The sequence below is a fragment of the Myotis lucifugus genome, unplaced genomic scaffold (genome assembly GCF_000147115.1).
Source record: "Myotis lucifugus unplaced genomic scaffold, Myoluc2.0 scaffold_77, whole genome shotgun sequence".
NCBI classification, from domain to species: domain Eukaryota; kingdom Metazoa; phylum Chordata; class Mammalia; order Chiroptera; family Vespertilionidae; genus Myotis; species Myotis lucifugus.
In genome coordinates this window covers 1,104,934-1,127,614 of record NW_005871125.1, presented here as the reverse complement: position 1 = coordinate 1,127,614, position 22,681 = coordinate 1,104,934, and the positions used below count along the sequence as shown (strand labels likewise).

The window sequence follows — 22,681 nt, the reverse complement described above, 5'->3', positions numbered from 1 at the left end:
GTGATTAGTAGATTTAAAATCAAAGGCCAATGGTAAACTCCCTCATAAGATAGACTTCTCACTTGAATAATTCCTGTGCGGTGCATTAGAGCTTAGAAATAGTTTGTTAGATAGAGCAGTCAGAGAAAAAAGGTTAAAGGAAGGGGAGGACTATTGTAAAAAAAATTTATTTTTGGCTGAAACACACTAACATTAAACACAGATATAAAGAAATAGCTGAGTAGGAATGTTATAAACACAGTTCCTAGTCTAATGAGTGTGGATGCAGAAATATTTAATGGATGAATTGATTTTAAGTGATCTTATGTGTTATAAGTATATATGTGACATTGTGTTCCTATAATATAGTTAATGTAGAATATAGCAAACCTTAGATTTATTTTGGTATGTAACTGTTATTAATATAAACAGGTTATCAATTTGCTTGTACAGGAAAGTTGTGGATGGAGGTGGTTTGTGTAATGTTAAGTTCTTTATCTCACAAAGATAGTAAACTTTTGCTCTGTACATTTGAAGGTATGGACTTTTATAAGTAAGTTAATATGATCAGTCACGAATATTATATAAAATGAAATGAAAGTAAATTAATTATTTACTATTTGAAAAAAAAATTGTCTCTAATATGAATGCCTAGTAAATTTGAATCACTCTTTTTCCAAAGATTTTAGTTAGAATTTCAAAGGTATGCTCCTAAGAGAAAAGACAAAATAATATAAAATATATTAATTGTTGATAAATGACTTTTATTCCCATATAGAGAAATGTCTTTATAATATTCAATCTAAACATGGGATTGGGGTACAGATTAGCTTCCCCCTCCCACATACCTTTGATGTCATTCTTCTCCCTGGGTCTCAGAAAGGAGAAGAATGTTTATAATCTGTTAGGAACACAGGTTTTGTTGTTGTTGTTGTTTTTTATATTTTATTGATTTTTTACAGAGAGGAAGGGAGAGGGATAGAGAGTTAGAAACATCGATGAGAGAGAAACATCGATCAGCTGCCTCCTGCACACCCCCTACTGGGGATGTGCCCGCAACCAAGGTGCATGCCCTTGACTGGAATCGAACCTGGGACCCTTCTGTCCACAGGCCAACGCTCTTTCCACTGAGCCAAACCAGTTAGGGCAGAAACACAGGTTTTTAAATGCTCACCTATGTGCCATTTCTCTATCTTATCATTAGCATCCTAACAAATTGTCTGGTTCTTAAAAGAGTGAAGTGTGGTTGCCGCAGGTAAGGGAAAAAGACATGCGATGGGCCAAGTTCGGGTGGTGCCTGAGACAGGGCACTTCCCTTGGGAACCAAGTCATGCTGTGGAGACGACCCTCATTGGCTGATGGTGGGATGGAGGTGCGGAACTGTCAGTCAGCAGGAACAGGGAGAAACCCCACATTTCAGATCCCTTCTGTGCTGCCAACTATGGTTGCAGATACTCCCGTGATCACGTGTGGGACCCAGCAGGCTCTCTTTCCATGGCAGGTGTGCACGGTAGTCTTTACAGGGTGGCAGTAACTCATTTGGAGGCTTTCCAAAGAGACCGTTTAGTGGCACTTGGAAATGCTACCTGTCTACAATGTGAACAGCTCTCTGGCTTCCCTGCTTGGGGTGGGATGACGTGAGATAGGGGCAGGCACACCCAAGCCTCCACGCTGTCCTTCATTGGCCCTTTCTCCCCGGGGAACCTCTGCCCTGTTGTGTCAGCAACTCTCTTTGTTTTCTTCCCTGTGGCTCACTTCCTTCCTTTTCTTCAGATGACGTGGTCGTCAACATTTGTACCATCTGCCCTAGAAGTCGAAGTGAATTTTGTATTGATTGCTATGGTTACTGTGCTGATGGGAAACTGGGACACTAGATGAAGACATGTGATCATCCAGGGCCTTTGGAGGGATGGGCATACAATGCTGTCCTCAGTGTATCTGTGTCAGACGTGGGGGAGTGAGAGCCTGTGAGGGGTAATGGATGTTAGAAATGTTCTGCAATTGAGCACTGACTGCACTCGATATATAAACATTTTGTTAATTTTTTATTTTTTGTTCTTCAACACACATATATAAAGGGAAGAGATCTTGAAGAATTCAGTGGTTTTGGAACTTTTGTGAATTGAACGACTGCATTGAAATAATATTCTATATAACATTTGCTCATTCACCTTTGCTCTTTCATTTCCAGCTGACTTCCATAGCAGTGGACACATTGTGGTTAATGGATGGAAGATACATAACACAGCAAAAAATAAATGGTTTGTGTGTATGGCAAAAACACCTGAAGAGAAACACGAATGGTTAGAAGCTATTTTGAAAGAAAGAGAAAGACGAAAAAGTGGGTATATGAATTGGGCACTGTTATGCTTGGTGAATCTCTAAGTTAGCAGAAAAGCAGATAATGGGCAAAAGTTATGAGAAAGGAAAAAGGTATATAATGCTTACTTGAATTTTCTATGTGATGTAAGTCCCCCATGCTGAAATAATTTTTGAAAGCTTCCAATATTATTACTTACTAAAATAAAAGAATAACCTTATGTAGTTAGCAAAATAGTTGTATTGTGATTGGCAGTGTCTTTTAAATAGTGTCTTAGTCTGGTCGGGCTGCTATAACAAACTACCATAGCTGGGTGGCTTATGAGCAACAGACATTTCTTTCTCACTGTTCTGGAGGCTGGAAGTCCAAGGTCATGGCACCTGCAGAGTCTGTGTTCTGTGATAGGCCACTTCCTCATACAAGGCCTCTTGCTGTAACCTCACAAGGTGGAGGGCGTGAGAGGGATCTCTCTGGAGTCTCTTCTATAAGGGCACTAATCACATTCATGAGGGTCCGTTCTCATGACCTCACCGCCTCCCAGAGGCCCCACCTCCTCATGCCATCTCACCAGGGATTAGATTTCCACATATGATTGTTGGGGGCACACAGACATTCAGTCTACAGGAAATAGTTTCACTTGCTTTAACATTCGTTCCATTTTCTTTGCACTTTATTCTTGCCATTTCTACAGCATCATCACAGAGTTTTCCTTTAAGAGGCAAGCTTCAATAATATGCGGTGTTGTAGGGCCTCCAACAATTGTTCTCTGTATATTTAGTAGTACACTGAAAATTCCAAATACGTTAGTGTCCTAATTATAGAAGAGGGCACTTTGGCTATATATTAACTTTTTAATCATGTTACAATGGCACTGAGTATTCAGTAAGGAGCTTGTTCACACCAGGCAGGCCTAGCTCAAATTTGCTTCATGTTTTTTTTTTTTTTTTTTTTTTTTTTTTAGGGAGATTTGTGGGAGGTATTTGGTCTGGCAATATTCAGTTGTCTGCAAGTAACCATGTTTCTGTAATTCAGCTGGGAAATAGAAATGCTTATATAACTGCTAGTTTCTTTTTCAAATAATCAATAAGAAACACGACTGTGTATTCTTTCCCTAGACGTCTAGGAATAAAACATCTCACTGGTGATAAAATTTTAGAACATGAAGAGCCCTTTCCATCTTCAGATATTTTCCCTTGGAGATGTATAAATTTTCTACCTTGATTAAAATATCCATAGTACACAGTTGTGCTAAGAATTTCCAAAGCATTTTCAAATACTTACTCCTTTGATTGGTGCTGGAGGAAGAACCAGATGGTAACTTTTAAGACAAAAATTTTGAATGCATAATGGACTCCTAAGTTTTGTTAAATCTAGCAGTTTACTCAAATATAGCAGATTATTTTAAAATAAATTGAAATTTTCATCAAGTTAAAGATTTACTTTTCAAAATGACTATGTATGTAGATATGCCCAACCTCCGCCCCTCCCCCCCCAAAAAAAAAAGTGGATGGGGGAGAAAGAAAGAAATCTGTGTATGTTAATAGGCTCAATGCTTTTTAAAATATATTTTTATTGATTTCAGAGAGGGAGAGGGAGAAAGAGATAGAAACATCAATGATGGGAAATTTTCATTAATTGGTTGCCTCCTGCATGTCCCCCACTGGACATTGAGCCAGACAGCCGGGCATGTGCCCTGACTGGGACACGAACCATGACCTCCAGGTTCATAGGTTGACGATCAGCCACTGAGCACACCAGCCAGGCAATAGGTTCAATTGTTAATGGGTTATTCACTATTACTGACAAATGTTAATGGCTCCTGCCATTGTAAAAAAATAAAATGTTAGAAATTCTGTAGCTAGAAGACTAAAATAATTCAAGTATTTCCTCTGCAACAATTCTTCATGAAAGTCCCACTGATTAAATGTCAGTGTTCCTAGGATTCTGCTTTGGCACTGGTCTCCTCTAAACTAGATTCCTTGCCTGGGTCATCTATTCCCACCAGATCAACTTCCACTTCTACATGGCCAAGTTCTCAGTCTCCATGTCTAGCCTTGTCTGCTCTCCTGAGATTCATACATACGCATTCCATTGACCCCCTGTGTTCCCCTTGAATGTCCAAGGTCAACCTGGTCAGTGCTGGGCTCCTCCTGACCTGAAACCCTTGCCCACTATGCTTCCCACTTCCTTTCAGTTGTCATGTCAAAAGTCTGGATTTTCTTCTCTTACCCCTTGCCTTCACATGAACAATTAACCTGGTGGTGGGTCCTCCCAATACCACCTCCTAGCTATTTCTCAACTTTGTTCCTATTAGTGTCTGTAGGGACTCGAACTTGCCTGAATGTTTGCATTTCCATCCTAATGATCTCCCTCTTTCTAAACCCTCCCCCTTTCAGCTTGTCCTCTGAGCTTAGTTTCCAAAGCAACAAAACTTCCTGTCCTGCCCTCCCCTGCCTTCTCACCCTCTGATTGAAACAGACGTTTCCCCAGTACCTAAGGGATGAAGGACCTTGAACTGCAGTTGAGCAAGACTCTGCCTAATCCACCAATGCATCTCCTATGCTCTCACCTAAACCCAGGGCTCCCTATCTGTGCTGCTTCACCTCAGTTAGCTCGCATGACTCCTTTCTTTCTCTGCAAATCCAGTTCATACCTCTGCATTCACACAGGCCCTTCTGTGAAGCCTTTCTGAAAATTTCTCAGATAAGGGATCTACTCTGAGTGGTTCCCTGTTGTATCAGAATTTTTCCTCTTAGGCTGTCTCTGGGGTCACCCTGTCCAGTTGTTCTGATGGAGTCCTGACAAAGGGGTCCATAGAGTCTGAGATACAGCTGTTCTTCCTCCACTGGCCAAACCATGCACCTTTGAGGCAGAGCTTGCACAAAGATGCCAAATCGCCCTGGGCATCTTACCTCCACTGTCTCCCTGTATCTCATGAGCTTCCTGAACACCAGGCCCCTGTAGTATAGAGCTCTGTACCCACAGCACCAGCACATGGCAGACATGCAATGAAAGGTTGTTTAATAAAGGGATGAGTGAATGAAGTGATTTTTTTCAGTTACCTTTGTTTCCTGTTTGATAGGTTTAAAATTAGGAATGGAGCAAGACACCTGGGTAATGATCTCTGAACAGGGTGAGAAACTCTACAAAATGATGTGCAAACAAGGAAATCTGATCAAAGACAGAAAAAGAAAACTGACTACGTTCCCTAAATGCTTTCTTGGAAGGTAGGGTTGGTGGTCTGGGTGCATATATATATTTTTATATTTTCATTATCTCATGTGTTAACTTTATTTTTCTTAAAAAAATTCTCTTAAGCATTTTGAATATTTCTTTATTATCAACATTTTCTGGCCTATAGTGGGATGAGGGAATGGATGTAGAGCTGGGAACCATGAAAATGTAAGGCATTTATCCATTCATTCGTAACTTCAGTAATTTCTGATATACTATGAGGCTGTGCATGTAGAGGCTACGTCTGCAGGTGGGTTTGCCGGTAGCGGACAGACTGGCAAGAACATGAGTACAGAGGATTCCGCTTTGGCACTGGTCTCCTCTAAACTAGATTCCTTGCCTGGGTCATCTATTCCCACCAGATCAACTTCCACTTCTACATGGCCAAGTTCTCAATCTTTATGTCTAGCCAGTGAAAGTGATAGGAAAGTCAGAGAAGGCTAGAGAACTGAAGAAACACAGTGTAAGCTACCAGTTAATTAATCAATTTTAAATATATTTTTATTGATTTCAAAGAGGAAGGGAGAGGAAGAGAGAGATAGAAACATCAATGATGAGAGAGAATCATTGATCGGCTGCCTCCTGCACGCCCCCCACTAGGGACTGAGCCCGCAACCCAGGCAGGCGCCCTTGACTGGAATCGAACTCAGGACCCTTCAGTTCACAGGCCAACGCTCTATCCACTGAGCCAAACTGGCGAGGGCGACTACCAGTTAATTTACTATTTTGACAGGTAGGCTCAGGATGAAGGGCAATTGATGAAGAGTCTGAAAAAGTGGGTCATGGGAGGGGCAGGCAAGAGTCGCCTGGGCGTTTAGCATGGATGGACTGTGCGTGTCCTTGGGGTGGTTGCAACAGCTGTGCCTGGGGAATCCCTGCTGGGTTAAGCAGGCAGGGCCAAGGGGAAGGGCGATGCCTCAGGTTCCTATAGGTAGGCCAGGCTCTGGGCTGGATTCATTCTGTACATTATTTCTCATCCTCAAATACATACTTATAGTTTATAAAGATTCAGAAACGAGGAATCGGGGAGTTTAACATGCCCAAGTTCATACAGCTAGTGGATGCTAAAGTCAGGTCATAAAAGTAGATTGGAATAGTATTCAAAACCCAGACTTCACAGTCAGGCTCTCTCCATTCAGAGCTGGTCCTGAGATTTGGAAAAGTTAAATTTCTCTTTCCTCTCTAAAAATGGAGATTATCGTAGTACCTACCTGTACTACCTACCAGAATGTCTTGTTAATTAATTAGCTATGCAGACACCCTAAAGGACCATGGGCCACACCCCTCTAACCCCCGCCCTATTAGAAGAATATAGGCCAGGAGCCTGTGCTGGCAGGGAGGGCAGCATGGAGTCTCTTCTTCAGTGGGCGTGGTCCTCACTGTGGCCACGTGACTGCCAGCAGGCTAGTGTTGCTAGTGTCCCCAGTGCCCCAGCAGTTGGATCTTGTGCAAGAGAAAGAGCAAATGTGAGTCCACCTTGGCTTAGTAGCTCCACATTGCAAGGAAGACACTGTTTCTATGAACAGCCTCATGGACATAACTTCCAAGGTCCCCACAGGGGCAGGCCTACTGACGAGAGTCACTTCAAATTCTGGCTTTTCATTAGGTATTATGAGTATGCACTTCAGCCACCGGGGTCATTTTTACCATAAGCCGTGCTGCCTCCTAATGCAGCCGACACCCTGCCTTCATCAAGTTTCTAGAGAAGCAGAGCCAGCAAGTTAACCCAGGGTCAAGCTTGTCCTTATTGAAGGAGACGGGTTTTGTTAACCCTTTACCCACAAGCTCTCCTGGGGCGGTGGTGCTAGTGAGATGCAATGATAGGCAAAGAATTCCCCAGAGCGCCTGATACATAGGAGACTCAGTAAATGTTAGCTGTGTCAATCGTGGCCTTTGCCACACTCCCTCTCGTGTCCACCATGACCTGCCCAGTTAGGAATTTATGATCAAATTACCCTGTAACGTTAACTTCCGTTAGATTAATTACAGCATCCCCTTTTGGTCCATACTCCTGATTTGTAACTGTACTTGAATTTTGTTCTTTCCCTCATTTGAATTTGACACAGCGAGGAATCTGGTGATGTCAGAATGTAAAATCATGCTGTAGCTACATTCCAGCCATTTCAACGTCCTTGTCAATCTTCGACATTTAATAAGTGCTCCATGTGCCAGGCACTGGGCTGGGTTTCTGACCTTTCAGCTCCTTTAATCTTGTGTCAGCACCGTGAGGTTGATATTATTTCTATGTTACAAGGAAAACCCTGCCTGCGGTTTAGAGAGCTGCATTTACTAATCCAACATCACACAGCGATTAGAAGCAGGAACGGGACCTGAATCCAGGTTGTCTTATTGTGAAGAACACAATCTTAACAGTTAGACTGTATTTCACCTGCTTTTATTTCCTTTCTCTCGGGTGGTGCTTACTTAATAGAAGAATAAAAAGCACTCTAACAACTTGTTCTGCCTTAAAATGTGCTGGTTAGACTAGACATCACATTTAGAATTCCTTGTTCCTTGGCTATTTGTTCTTTAGCCATTTGTGTTGCTTTTGGTTTTGAAATAGAGAAGCAATTTCTCCACATGTTTCATAGCTTTGCTTCTCTGACCTCTGTGAAAAAGTAAAACCATTCTAAAATATATTTATTAGTCTACGTAAAGTGTCAAATGTTAGATTTTTATAACGTATGCTTGATAAAAACTTTATTGTAAAATGTCTCTGTCTTTAGTGTTCTTTTAATGATACCACATGGCCTTTAAAATATTTACTACTGAGCTGATGCTCTCTTTCCTAAGTGTTACACAACATCACTCTTCTTATCTGCGATGCCTGGGGCTCCTCACCCCCTCCCGGAATGGTGAAAGACGAGAGCCCTAGTCCTCTGTGGCCATTCACAGCCACAGCCTCCATGTGTGGGAGATGGTTTTGCGCTGGAGTATTCCTTACAGATGACAATTTAGATACACCAATGAATTTACCAAATAATTTTAAAGTTTGGGGAAAGAATAGTAAAGCTATTCTGTGTCTGTTGTTGTGTATTAATTTTTTATTGCTGCAAAACAAATTACCCCCATACCTAATGGCATGAAACAACACCCATTTTATTAGCTCCTAATTCTGGATGTCAAATACTGGGTTTTCTGCTCAAGGCCAAAATCAAGGTGTGGGCTGGGTGGGGCTCTTACCTTGAGACCCTGAGGAGGAATTCACTTCCAGGCTCACCCAGGTTGTTGGCAGATTCATGGGTTATAAGAATGAGGTTCCACCTCATGTTGGCTCTAGGCCAGGGAAGTCCTCAGCTAGAAGCTGCCTGCATTCCCATGACATGGTCCCCCTGCCTTCGAAGGCAGCAGTGGCATCTTCCTTATGGGCTTTTCATTTTCCTCACTTCCTCTTGGGCTACCAGTCTCTGCTTCCAAGGCCTCAGAGGGCTCAAGTGATTGGCTCAGGCCCAGTGGGTTGATTTCCATATTTTAAGGTCAGCTGACTTGGGTTGTTAATTACATATGCAGTATCCACTGGCACTACCTACATTAGGATGTGATTAAAAAACGAAGGGATGGGATTCTTGATGGGGGTGGGCGGGCATCTTCAGCTTCTGTCTGCCATACCAGGCACACAGTTTTGTTTTGTTTGCCCTCTTGGAATTTCTGATCCACTTGTTCTCTGTGCCTGGACTGCCACATTCAAGAGTTTACCTTTTGCAAAGTGTTCCCCCACTATTACCAGTACCCAGCTGGCACCATACATAGTTATCGCACTATTATTGACTATATTCCTTATACTTTACATCCCCATGACTATGATTGTCTAACCACTATGCTATACACCTGAAACCAATATAAAATAATATTGAAAGTAAATTGTAATTGAAAAGTTTTAAAAGGGAGTTTATCTCTTATTACTCTCTCTAGTTCTCTCCTTTAGCTATCTTTAGGATCTGTTGTATACGCTTTAGTCCAAAATTTGCCTTTATGTGGATAGTAACCTTATAATTGTTTTTCCCTTTGTGTTTATTAGAAGTCTCAACAAGTTAAATAGTTATTAAGTACAGTGGGGCCTTGACTTACGAGTTTAATTCCTTCTGAGACCGAGCTCGTTAAGGAGCTCGTTAACTCAAATTACTCTGTCAACTCAATGCAAAAAATCAGTGGAGAGACAGCTGGTATCTCAAAAAACTCGTTAGACGGGACACTCGTAAGTCAAGGCCCCACTGTATAGTTTAGGGAAGTCTGAATATATGGACATCGGTTGTCTAGAAGAGTTCAGTTTAAATAACTGAGCTTTATGGATATGAAAAGTGATTGCTGAAATACACTAAAAATAGTGCTTTCTATTTTGAGACACCTTTCATACCTGCTTGATGAATGCATGCACAGATAGACTTCCGGGGGAAAACATTAACTAGTTAACCTTTTCATTGGATTTCTGCTGCAGTGAATTTGTGTCATGGCTGTTGGAAATCGGAGAGATTCACAGGCCTGAAGAAGGTGTTCACTTGGGACAAGCATTATTAGAAAATGGAATTATACATCATGGTAATGACTTTAGTAATATTTTATTTATTCTATTCATCCATAGATTGCATGTTTGTTAGCTCTACTGATTAGTTTACTTTATACTAATTCTCCATGTTATAAGGTGCTTATGTTTTTTCAACATTTTGAATAGCTAACATGTGTAGAACCGTGTTTCAGGGAGTGAAAGTTTCTGGTGATGTTTTTGCTAACTTTACAATGAACAACTACAACACAGGCAAGGATCAGAAATGCAGGTAAGTGTTGTGGGATTGTGCAGAAAGGGATGAAGAGTTCTAACTAGAGTATTTAGGAATGCTTCATGAGGGAGTGGGATTAGTGTTGGGCCTTGTAGAATGAATGGAACTCTGCCAGGGACAGAGGGCAGAAGAACATTCCATCCTGAGCAATATTATATGGCACTCAGGTAGGGAGCAGAAGTTCAAGGTGGCCTCTTCAGGAACTAGCACAGTCTCATGTGGCAGACAATATACTTCCGTAATGCATAGACTGGGGTGGGGGTTGTGGTGAGAAAGGTGTGCTAACACCTGACCCAGAAGATTTTAACTCCCAGGCTGTAGTGTCTCTGGTTGATTCTTGAGGTAAGAAGCTGATGGACACTTTTAAGTGAAGGAGTGACCAGACTTGGTTTTAGAGCTACCGGAGGCAGGGCGGAGCCTGGAGCAGGCAGATTAGAGACTGCAGAGCGCCCCATGCATGGGGGGCCCGTTCCATCCCCAGGTGTGAAAGGACAGGGCATTGCCAGGGCTGTGTCGGTGGGCATGATGAGAGTGGCCCATTGCAGAGATTCGGGTGAAGCTGAAACAGCACATTTGAGAACTGGCTGAGGGAGATGAAGAATGAGGCGTGAAATCAGAATATTCTGAGCTTTCTATTTGGATGTCAGAAAGAGCTAATCAGGAGGAGGAACAGGTTGGGGAGAAAATAAAGATTTGCTGTGGGTTGGATATGAGACATCTGTGTGGAAGTGCCCAGCAAAGGTTGAAAATGTGTGTGTGAAGCTTGGTGTAGAGAGAGTGAGAGACAGATTTGGGAATAATTTCAACAGAGTCATCAGATTGCTCAAATCAGTAATAAGAAACAACAAATGAACAAAATACAAGAAAGCAATGATAATGAGACTAAAAATAAAAGCTTGGAGAATGTCAAATGGGAAATGTGGGAGAGGAGAAAAGGCAGGGAATCATGAATAAATATGGATATTTGGCTATAGTATTTTGATGTTGATTTTCTTTCTAACTTGGAGTGGGTTGAAAACAAACTAGATCCTCCCAAATTTTGCCCACCACACCGGGGCCACTGATATCAGGTATTTGTACCACCATCTATCTAGATAGGAATCATCTGGAAATCCGTTCTCTCCCTCTAAAAAGAAAAAAAAATCAATAACGTAAGTTTGTTTTGTTTGGAAGGGATATCAGAATGGAAGAATTTCACTCCTAATCAGTTTATCTCCCCTATGGCAGACACCACTTTTCTCCAACAATACAATTTTGAAAAGGAAGTGGTAGATAAATTCTGGATTAAATTTTATTTTGAAATTTCAAATGCAAGAACTGTTTGATTACTTAACTTGTGAGAATTTAAATCTTTCTGAACAGTGTTATTAATAAGCCGATTAACTATTTTTTTCTGAGAAATATAGCACTGCATACTCTCTAAGAATAATTAACACTGTTCTGTTCATCACAGTTTGATTTTAGTGGCCTGTGCTGTGCTATGGCTGTTTTCAGGATTTGGTCAGTTGTAATGTCAGATTTGGCATGCAGATTATTTTGTCACAGGAAATAGTCTTCTTTCTAAGTGTTTGAAATTAACAGATTCCTTCAACTGGGGATAAGAAAACATATTATGCAATTTCACATTAATAATTTTATTAGAATGAAGAAATATGAGCCGCATATGCTAATTTTACTAGTATGTGGTTCTAGCTGCATTTTAGTGAAAATAGAATTCCCAAAATAAAGTTGAGTGAACCGTCTGTTTTAAGGAAAGCAAGCGAAAAATAAGTAGAAACTAGACTGTTATTGCTACTGTGAGAACTTCATCAGAGGCAAAGCCTTGCTACACCAGGAGTTCAGGGGTTGAAGCGCATATGCTTTCTCTGTGGTGTGCTGATAATATTATTCTTGTGCACTAGTATTTACATTGTAAATGCTAATGTGAGAATTCAGAGACCTCGATTGTTATATCCACTGGTGTGCTGAAGTTGCTTGTGCAAGCTCAAGAGAGCTGGTAATTAAATTTTTAAAAAATTTGCAAGGTTAACCACAACTATTATTAAAATTTAAGTTATAGAAACATATAACTACATACATTAAAAACAAAGGTAATAGATTCTTAAAACTCATCACTCCCTAATTATTTTACTATGTTTTTCTGTTAACTGTGCTCTTGGTGTTACTTATATCTGTTATTTCTATGTGATGGAAATACTCAATATAATGTGTCACCGCACGTCTAAATCTGTGCTCAGTGACTTTGTTTTAGTAGCTTGCAGTTGGCCCTTGTGGGAGTATTCATACCACGGAAATTTGGCAGATGCTACAAATCAGAGCTCCTTCTCCCATTTACCAGTGCCCCCTGGTAACATCACATAGTTGTTGAAACGATGGCACAGCCTTTCTCACAAGATGACCTGAACTCGTCAGTTAATAAACCCCTTTTCCATGTTCAAGAAGTTGAGGGAGTACAGGCAACAGCTAAGAGTTTCAGATTAACCCAAGAGTAATTCTCGAGGTCACAAGCCACAGGAGTTTGCCTGCATTTTGAATAGGTTAAAGCAATAGGTTAAAGCACCACTTGTTTTATTGTGGCAGGAGACATTTGGGCCCGACATTTCCTTGAATTTTGGAATAGCAAGACAGTGATTGATTTCAGTGAATCTTTAGGGATAAGAATGGGAATAGGTAGATGGCGTAGGAGAAATGAATGAGTGAACTTGAAAGACACCATTGGATTTCCAAATATTTATCTCAATTTTTTTCCAAAATACTCTTAAAATTTTATTTTGGGGGCTTATTTTGGAAAAAGGATGCCCAAAAGCTGTGTTGTCTGTCTTTATTTGGGGTAGCAGTCCTTTCTCAATTTTGTGGCCATAAGCCACACATGTGGTTTGAATAGCTTGGGGTAAAATAGCTGAAAATTCACTCATGTGCGCGTGCGTGCGTGTGTGTGTGTGTGTGTGTGTGTGTGTGTGTTTTACAAACCTTTTGGCTTTTTCTCTGGATTCACCTAATGTAGTTAATGAGATTTAATTCTGACAGCTTTCCCTCCCCCTTCAACATTGTTAGCAAAAAGTACAGGTCAGAGTTTTCTATCATGAAAAAAGAGCCCATTGCAGTAAATTGTCTCTTCTGCAAATGTCACATTCCCTGTTAAGAAAACAATTATTGCCCTAGCCGATTTGGTTCAGTGGATAGAGCATCAGCCTGCGGACTGAAGGGTCCCGGGTTCGATTCTGATCAAGGGCACATGCCTGGGGTGTGGGCTTGATCCCCAGTAGGGGGTGTGAAGAAGGCAGCCAATCAATGATTCTATCTCATAATTGATGTTTTGATCTCTCTCTCCCTCCCTCTTCCTTCCTCTCTAAAAGCAATAAAAATATGTTTAAAAAAACCCCACAATTATTTTACATGAAAACTCTGAGCTTCAATTTGAAGTTTTTCTTTTCTAGGACAGTCATTTAAAAAATGTGTCTGTAAAATAACTTCAGGAAAAAAGAGAATTTGAGAAGAAGTTTAATAGGAGTCTTTTTAAATATGTAATTATCCTAAGTTTGCAAGTGAAGGATGACCACTCTCATTTTCTACTGAGAAAAAGAAATTAAGTGACATGAATAGAAAAGCATTTTTCAGTGTAAGAAACCTATTACAATCTTGGAATCAGTTGTATATTGAAATTATGTAATCTGCTCTCAAGCTCTAAACACAGGGTAAATGGTCAAGACTGGTCTATGTGTGGTCTTGGCTTGATCACTGTGGGATAAAACAGATAAATGTTAAAATTCACTTCTAGGGCTGAGACTCAAACCATAACTCACTAATTGGAATATCTTCTCTTTGAAGGGCACATTTTGCTTGACTTTGTGGCACTATAAAGAAATAGAAAACACAAGCTAGTATATTTATGTAAATATAAATACACACAATTACATATAATATTCTAGCTAAATGTTGCTAACCTCAGTTTAGTTCTTAAGTCATTATATGGAAATGGTAAATGTATTATATAACCAAATCTTATGAATCTTGATATCTAAATACTAGAATTGTAATACTGTGTTAGGAAAACAAAAGCTTTTGATAAAACTAAAGTTTCAGTATTTGGGAAATATGTATTTCATAAATGTACTTGTTTTTAGCTGACACTCTTTTAGATTTCTAGTATTTTCATATTTTGTTTTTATGTTCTTAGTTACTGATAAACATCAATTCAAACCAGAACAGATGTTATACAGATTTCGCTATGATGATGGAACATTTTATCCAAGAAATGAGATGCAGGATGTGATTTCAAAGGTAACAGCTTCTACAATCTTCTATCGATAGCAGAATTCATGTCATACTTTTAAATGCTATTGAGAGACTTAAAATATTCTTCTAGTATTGAAATTTTTAAAATGACATACATAGCAGACCTCAAAATTTTTTTTGTTATTTCAAGAATTCTAATGTAAAATTATTTTTTTCATTCTCTTATCTAGTTCTAAATGGAAGTAATGAAATTGCATCATTCAGAAGGTTATAACCATTGAAAGCTATTTCACAAGTAGCAATAAGTGGTCATGGTACATGAATAAATTAAAACAATACAAATATTTAAAATTAATATTATGTCATTTTTCTTTGTATACTTGACAAAATTTATAACCAGTAGAATGATGTTGCTGATGATAGATTTATTTTCTGTTTACATTATATCTTTTTAAAAAAATATGTTTTAATATGTTTTTATTGCTTTTGAGAAAGAGGAGGAATAGGGAGAAAGAGAGAAACATCAATGTGAGGGAAAAACATTGAGCAGTTGCCTCTTGTACTCAGGATCGGGGCAAACCCACAAACTAGGCATGTGCCCTGACCAGGAATTGAACTGGCAACCTTTTGGCTCATGGGATGACACTCAATCAACTGAGCCACACCGGCCAGGGCACATTATATTTTGTTATTTTGTATTTTAAGAAAAATAATTTTAAAACCCCTTTATATATGTATACATCACATGCGTATGCCAAATTCATAGCACAGTTAGTTCTATTTTTAATGATTTAAGTCATTATTTTTATGACTAACAGCATATATGTTATGTTGTAATGTCACATTTGAATAACTTTTATATTGGTTGAGATGTATTGATTCTAGAATAATACAGTGAATAAATACATTTATTTCAGAATGTCATTGGTTTGTCCTTTTAGTGCTCTTACTTGCTTTTGACATGTCTTTATTTTACAATAGGGCGTAAGATTATATTGCCGTCTTCATAGCTTATTTACTCCAGTGATAAGGTGAGTCTGCTTTCTAAGTTCTGGGCAACTTATATGGGAACATTTACATTGCATATTAGTTAAATATTATCCACCTGCAACTTGTTGGTTTATTTTTTTTTCCAAAAGTGAAAATTTTACTTTTAAGTAATAATTTATCTTAAAATATCCCTAAATTTTCTGAGGCTCTAAATATATAGTTTCTTCCACTCTTTTTATTCTGACTTCTATAATTATTTGCCATTAAGTTATAGTAAATTATAGACTTTATAATGAAACAATCCATATTCAGTTAATATTTAATAAACAATAGTTGATTAGAGGATTTGGAAATATTGTTTATTATAAACATTTACCATTATGGTTGCTTGTATATTAACTTTTAAATTAAATTGTGTAATCCAATGTTGGATGTGTATTTTATTTCAGAATATTTTCTTCTAATGGTCTTTTATGCAAAGAAAATATTTTATACTTGAAAATTAAGAGTCATTTGGGAGTTAATAAGTATAATTTAATAATTTTGTTCTCCACTGCCTTTTTCCTTATAAAGAGGTATGCTTTTTACTTTTAAGAGAAATTAGGATAAATTTTCAGTTTATCTCTTTAGAAACACAGCAGAAAACTTTGCGTTTTGTGTTATAATTAAAATTGGAGGAGACCATTCAGCAGTATCATGGTGATTTGTAATATACGCTATATATGTAATATACACTAACTGATAGAATGTAATACAATGGTAATCGGATTTCAAATGGCCAGATATCATTTGCAGTTTTGTTGATTTAAACATATTATTCACACACAAAATACAGATGTACTATTTCCAAAATGAATAAAGAGGCTTTTCAGTTGTGGTTATAGAATCCAAATGTTTGATATACATTGTTTCTAGTCTTCATTCTGATTTCCCATTCCAAGGAAATGCAGAGCTTAATTAAAAATAAAAACCTTTCCGGAGTTGCTGTTTAAGTGAATTGGAATGCCCACTGATGTTCCATAGAGAACACATTGCATATTCTGGCGAGAAAGCAGGACCTTACCCATTATTTCTGAAAGTGCCCTGTCCCCTTGCCCAGGCAGGCTTCACGCAGTAAAAAGAGGAAAAGAACCAATATTTGTTGATTCTGTGGTACAGACACCCTGTAAATGTTTTGGATAATTTAATACTAAAAGATGTTTGCTTAACTCTGTAGCAAGTGCATATTTATATTTATTTTTCTGCTAAATTAATAGAAACAATAATGGTCAAATTTTTTCATTTCACCTATGTAGATGTAGAGTTTGTATGTCAGAAAATAGGTTCTGAAAATATATTTTAGGCATATGGAATTTCTTTTTTTAAAAAAATATATTTTATTGATTTTTCACAGAGAGGAAAGGAGAGGGATAGAGAGTTAGAAATATCGATGAGAGAGAAACATCCATCAGCTGCCTCCTGCACACCTCCTACTGGGGATGTGCCCGCAACCAAGGTACATGCCCTTGGCCAGGATCGAACCTGGGATCTTTCAGTTCGCAGGCCGACCCTCTATCCACTGAGCCAAACCGGTTAGGACTGGAATTTCTTTTTGAGAAAGTTACACTTAGTAGGAGCTGATAAGAAGGAATTGTTTTTTGGCTAGAAATGACAATTTTTCATGAGCTGTCAAGGGAAAATTTATGGGGGCAAAAAAAACCCATAAAACAGATGGGATGTGTGGTAGTCATTCTTTTAATATGTGTGAACTCAGCTTATGAAAAGAACAATCATTTGGGTGAAGAACCCACAGACCCACATGTGGTCTATAACAGATACACCTTTCCCTTTCTTAATAATGCTTATGGGCACCAAGATGAAATGGGTGGTGAGGTATCAACAAGGAGGTTTGTTTTAAAAGATTGTTGATTACCAGTTAATCTAATACATTTATTATTGAAATCTCAGAAATTTCCACAATACTTTAGGGAGCTCTATGAAAGTGGATAAAATGATATAAATGTTCATTGTAAATCCCTGTCGGAGGCTAGAGAACTCTGAATATAGTTAATAATTGTTCATCACTTCAACTTGTTTACAATTTGGATTTTTTGACGTTTTGAAAAGACTGTCACTTTCTCTTCTTAAAATTTTATTTATTGATTTGAGATAGAGAGAAATATCAACCTGTTGTTCCACTTATTTATGCATTCATTGGTTCACTTTTGCCTGTGCCCCAACTTGGGGATCAAACCCACAACCTTGGTACACGTAGCTCGAACCGAGATACATGGCCAGCCAGCTCTCATTCCCTTTTGATCCAGACCTGCAAACTCAATGCATTATAGATTTTTGCCTTTGGGGCCTCATTCTGATCATGAGCACTTGAGTGGTATCTAACTAAAATGTGAATGGTTTCTCAGACCTGGGAAGTCTACTGAAAGAAGTCTGATGTGGAAACAGTTGACTACCATGGTTCCCTGGGGATGTGGTGTCACTGTGACAAAATGCAAGACATGGTTCTCAGTGCATTTACCTTGGATAGGCTTACAGTCTTCCAGTTCAGCTGAGCCAAATGAACACTCCTTTAGAGCAAGTCCAGCCTTCTCAGGGAAGTCTGAGTGGGAATTCAATGATTGCTTTCTTCCCTACTTTTTGAGATGTTTTGTATAATCTATCATGATTTAAAGGGAAAAATTCCATTTTATTATTCTTTTATTAATGAGATATTTTATGTCTAGCTAAGTTATTACCAGGTAATATAGCAGTAATAATCTATTGGGATATAGATTATTGTGAAAGAAGAAATGTCCTGTTTTGGTATCATTGTGGGTTTCTTCTCTTGGTATGAGCTGATGAAGGAGTTTTCAGGAGTTATGCAGACCTTGTAAACGTCTCTTACTTACACATAATGTGGACAGTTGATTCAGATTGCATTGAGTAAATGCACATATTAAATGAAGTGTTTCTTACTCACTTATCTCCTTCCCTAATGTTTTTTGTTTCTTTTTTCTTTATAGAGATAAAGATTACCATTTAAGGACCTACAAATCTGTAGTCATGGCCAACAAACTGATAGACTGGTTAATTGCACAGGTAAATAAACAAATAGAAGTTGCTCAGTTACGTTCACTGTTGATATAAGTTTGAGAACATGATTGAGGTACATTTTTAAAAAAAAAAAAATCCTCACCTACACATGAAACACAGTGAGATAACTTGACCAATACATATAGCTAATATGAAGCAGAATTAAGATTTGAGGCTAGACAATCTATTTGAGTTCAAAATCTTTAGGTTTAACTTTTGTGCCACATTGTCTTTGGAGAAGATATTCCTATTTTTAAATAATCAGATGAGATAATTAGATTCTAAAAAATGAAGTGTAAAATGAATATCACAAAAAAGAAGCAATGGGCATATATTAAAAATGTTGCATGTTTTGTTCACGAATTTGTTTTAAAGTATCTGTTTATTAGTCCTAGCAAGTTATTCTAATCTTCCTATGCCTTTTCTCTATTTAGGTAATAATTGTAGTTTGACACACTATAAGATTTAACAACCTTCTCCATACATTTTAAATAGGAAAGTACAAAATTTGTTGTGGTGGTTTTAATTCTGCTTAAATGTGCAAGCTAGGAAAATGATATTTGCTAATCAGGGCATGTCACCTATAATAATAGATATTCAAATATAAACTTATTTAAATGTTTTATCATATTAGGTCAACTAATGAATGAGCAAATATTTTCCCTTCATTAAAGAAAAGGCTAAGAAAAGTGATATCCACTTTAACAGATCATACTATTTTTGGGAAGGGATATTGCTTGGTTGAAAGTTGTCATTATGTTTGGGTATTTGAGTCAGTGTCATAAACAGTTTTACTTTTTTGTTATTAAAGAAAGTGGCCCACTTCCTGTTACAACTGTATAATAACATTTGATACTCAATAATAAAAGTGTTTATTTTGGTTTCAAATATTAATGTTTAATTCACATTTGATTAATCTGTACACATACATTTTGACATTTTTTATAATTAATATTAATTTCTAGATTTTCCAAGCCCACTATATTTTATAGCACTTAAATTTATTCTATTTAAAGTTAAGATTTTAGATTAATCCAACAGTTACATTAAATAAAACTTAAATTTATACACACAATGGGTTTACTAGTATAGAGCCTTTTCTAACACTGGTCAATGTGTGTCATTGGAATTGGTTCTGTACTTGATATCAGAGTTGGAATTTCACAAAGGAACTATAATGTTATAGAAGTCACATGATCTTGTACTATATATTGGTTATGTGAGAAAACCGAAGAACATTTTTTTTAAAGTAAAAGCTGGTGTTGAATAAATATTTAAAGTCAGTTATCATCATTTTTGTTTTTCTTTTGCCATTTTTATTTTCCAAGTGTGAGCATTAGAAGAATAAAATAAGTTGCTCAAAACCTGGACAAGAGGTTGCATTGGGCTTTTTTTTTGGGGGGTGGGGTTCAGTTATATTGAAAGAGAAGCTTGCATGTGTTGTCTCAGCCAAAAAGTTTAGTCTTACCAGTCACCCTAGATTAGTAAATTTCAGAGTTTTTAAAGAGCAAGGATATTTGATGGAAGGGAAGTGATAGCTGAGATTTTTTTTTTTTAGTATGATTTCAATATATAGGCTATTTCCTGGATTCATAGTTGGGATACAAGATTGAAGAAATAAGAGAAAGGAATCATTTTGGTAGCAATAAATTTTAGTTACTTATATGTTATCATACTTAATAAAGTATAGTTTGTCTCAAGAAATGTTAAGTCTTTGTTTTTCATTGAAGGTCAAAAGATGTTTTCAGTATCAAGTGAATGTTTTATAGCAATTAGATATATTGTGGGCTTATGAAAGCAACAGAAACCATAATATATGAGTGGCTTTGTCAGGTTAGTGCTGCGAATATCAAATGTAGTAAACATGCAGGACTTCGGTTGCCTATTAACCTGTACAGTGCTCTTTGGTTAACAGGGGGATTGTCGCACCAGAGAAGAGGCAATGATATTTGCTGTTGGACTTTGTGACAATGGATTTATGCACCATGGTAGGAATTTTTATTCTGGAAGCTTACGGATATATTTCACTGTTTTGTTTTTGTTAGGATGCTGGAGCCATCTCAGTGTTCCAGTGAAGTAATTTAGAAATGAACCAGCAAGACTGTCTAGGCCTTGCCGTGTGGGTTACCACATCTGCATTATCTCCCAGTTGCCATGATTAGCCTTGTATTTTTCTAGACCCTAACTGATTCCAGAAGAGCGAGGAATTGAGTTTAGAAGTTTGAAAAAAAAAAGCTCATATGCTTCTTTGAAACTATTTCAGATCAAATTTATGGTTTGTTTGTTTTTAATGCTAGTATATATATTAAAATGATTAAATGAGAGTATATATTAAGTATTTCTTGTTCTTTTTTATTGTTCTTTTTATAAAAATACTTTCAAACTTTTCTCTGAGAACAAAATTATAAATATCTTGGAGAAATCTGATTTTTTGGCAACTAATTAAAGATTGATTTTCTTTCTTGTTTGATGACTTCATTCCCCTTAAATTTATAAAAAAATGAGACTTAGTTTTCCCTTTCTATTCATACCATCTTAGGAATTCCATAAATCCAAATGATCTTTTTTTATTGTTATATATATTTACATATATATGCTCATAAAGATGTATTTGATAGTACTTGTCAAATATTTGTTAATATATATGTTTATAGCACTTGTCTAATAGTTGATACCAATTTGTCAATTACTTTCAGAAGGTTGTTACCTTTTTATAAAAAAGGAAGCAAAAGTTAGCAATTTTGAGAGCATCCTTGGATATTGTATATCCTTTGAGAATTCTATTACATTCCACTATCTCTAGAGCACTATGTCAGTTGTGATATAGACTTATTAATCCTTGAAGAGCAAACCATTGAATGGAAGAAATGGCATTGTTATAGGGAATTAAAACTATAATATCAAGGTAGAAACAAGCAGTAATTGGATCTCAACACTTATTTTTAAATGCTTAGTTACAGCGAACATTTTTCCTACAAAAGCCTCTGTCGGTAAAGCACAATCAGGTCAGTGCATGTGTGGCCTTCCTGATGTCTTCTTCTCTCACTCCTTTTAGACAGACTATTTTGGGGAGGAAAACAGTAGCAAAACACCATGTGTGTTCTGGGAAACTGCTTATGTCATGTAGGCAAGACCTAACTCGATCTCACTTATATTCTCATTTCTATGGTCAGCTGTGACTGTGCTACTTTTTAATTTGTGGTCAATAGTTTCACTTGTTAACTCACATTGCCAGCCAGTCTCTCATCCAAAGATCAAAACGTGCATACATCCAGTCAATAATTACTATTTGGAACTCTGTAAAATTAATAAAATAGCTATCATTTTTTATTTCTTACTCTATGTCAAGTTATTTACATGCATTGCCTCATTTTAGTTTTGTATAATATCACCAAGGCTTAATGAGGAAGTTGAAGTTCAAAGAGTGTAGGTAACTTGTCCAATGTTACAGGTAGGTTCAATCTCAGACCTGGAATTTAAATGCATGTCTGTCTCAGCATCAAGCCTTAACTTTGTACTGTGCTGTGGGGACATTGCCTCCCTTTAGCTCCCTGGCTCAATGAATCAACCTGTCCCAACAAAGAACTCTTCAAGGTACCACCGAAAGATTAATGGGAATGGAAAAGATTTCTCTTTCAACACATTTGACTGCTGTCAGGATCTTGCTGAATACAAATTCTTTCTATTGATATTAAGCCTTTTTAAAAAGCTTATAAAACATAATTCTTGTATCCATGAATCTTAGGGATTTGGGGGAAAATATTACTGTTCAGACGAAAGAGAAAAAACTGGGCTTTGCATAAATAAGGTTATTTGAGAATAATGCTTTGAAACAGAAATGAGCTAAGAATTAATGGAAACTAAAATCACATTTCACCCAGAAGACATATTTCTGGTTTCAAGTGTTAGAACAAAGTGAGCACAATGGGATTTGCTCACAACATAAAAACAACACTTAATCCATTTGAATTTTCCCAGAATTGTGCAGGATATTAAAATCATACTTAAAATGTTTACTACAAATTTAAAACACTGTAGTTTTCTATGTTTTGGATTGTATACATTTTTTATTCAATAT

The 22,681-nt window shown here is 37.4% G+C and overlaps 1 protein-coding gene across 1 annotated transcript in view; it reads left to right on the top strand.

Annotated features, from left to right (window-relative positions):
- PREX2 (phosphatidylinositol-3,4,5-trisphosphate dependent Rac exchange factor 2) overlaps positions 1 to 22,681 on the top strand; it is a 212,994-nt gene that overhangs the window by 79,787 nt on the left and 110,526 nt on the right. The window contains exons 9-15 of the mRNA XM_006090598.3: positions 2,171 to 2,320; positions 5,382 to 5,526; positions 9,969 to 10,069; positions 14,486 to 14,589; positions 15,526 to 15,575; positions 18,534 to 18,609; positions 20,519 to 20,591. Coding sequence (XP_006090660.1) covers positions 2,171 to 2,320; positions 5,382 to 5,526; positions 9,969 to 10,069; positions 14,486 to 14,589; positions 15,526 to 15,575; positions 18,534 to 18,609; positions 20,519 to 20,591 — 699 coding nt within the window. The remainder of the gene's footprint in view (positions 1 to 2,170; positions 2,321 to 5,381; positions 5,527 to 9,968; positions 10,070 to 14,485; positions 14,590 to 15,525; positions 15,576 to 18,533; positions 18,610 to 20,518; positions 20,592 to 22,681) is intronic.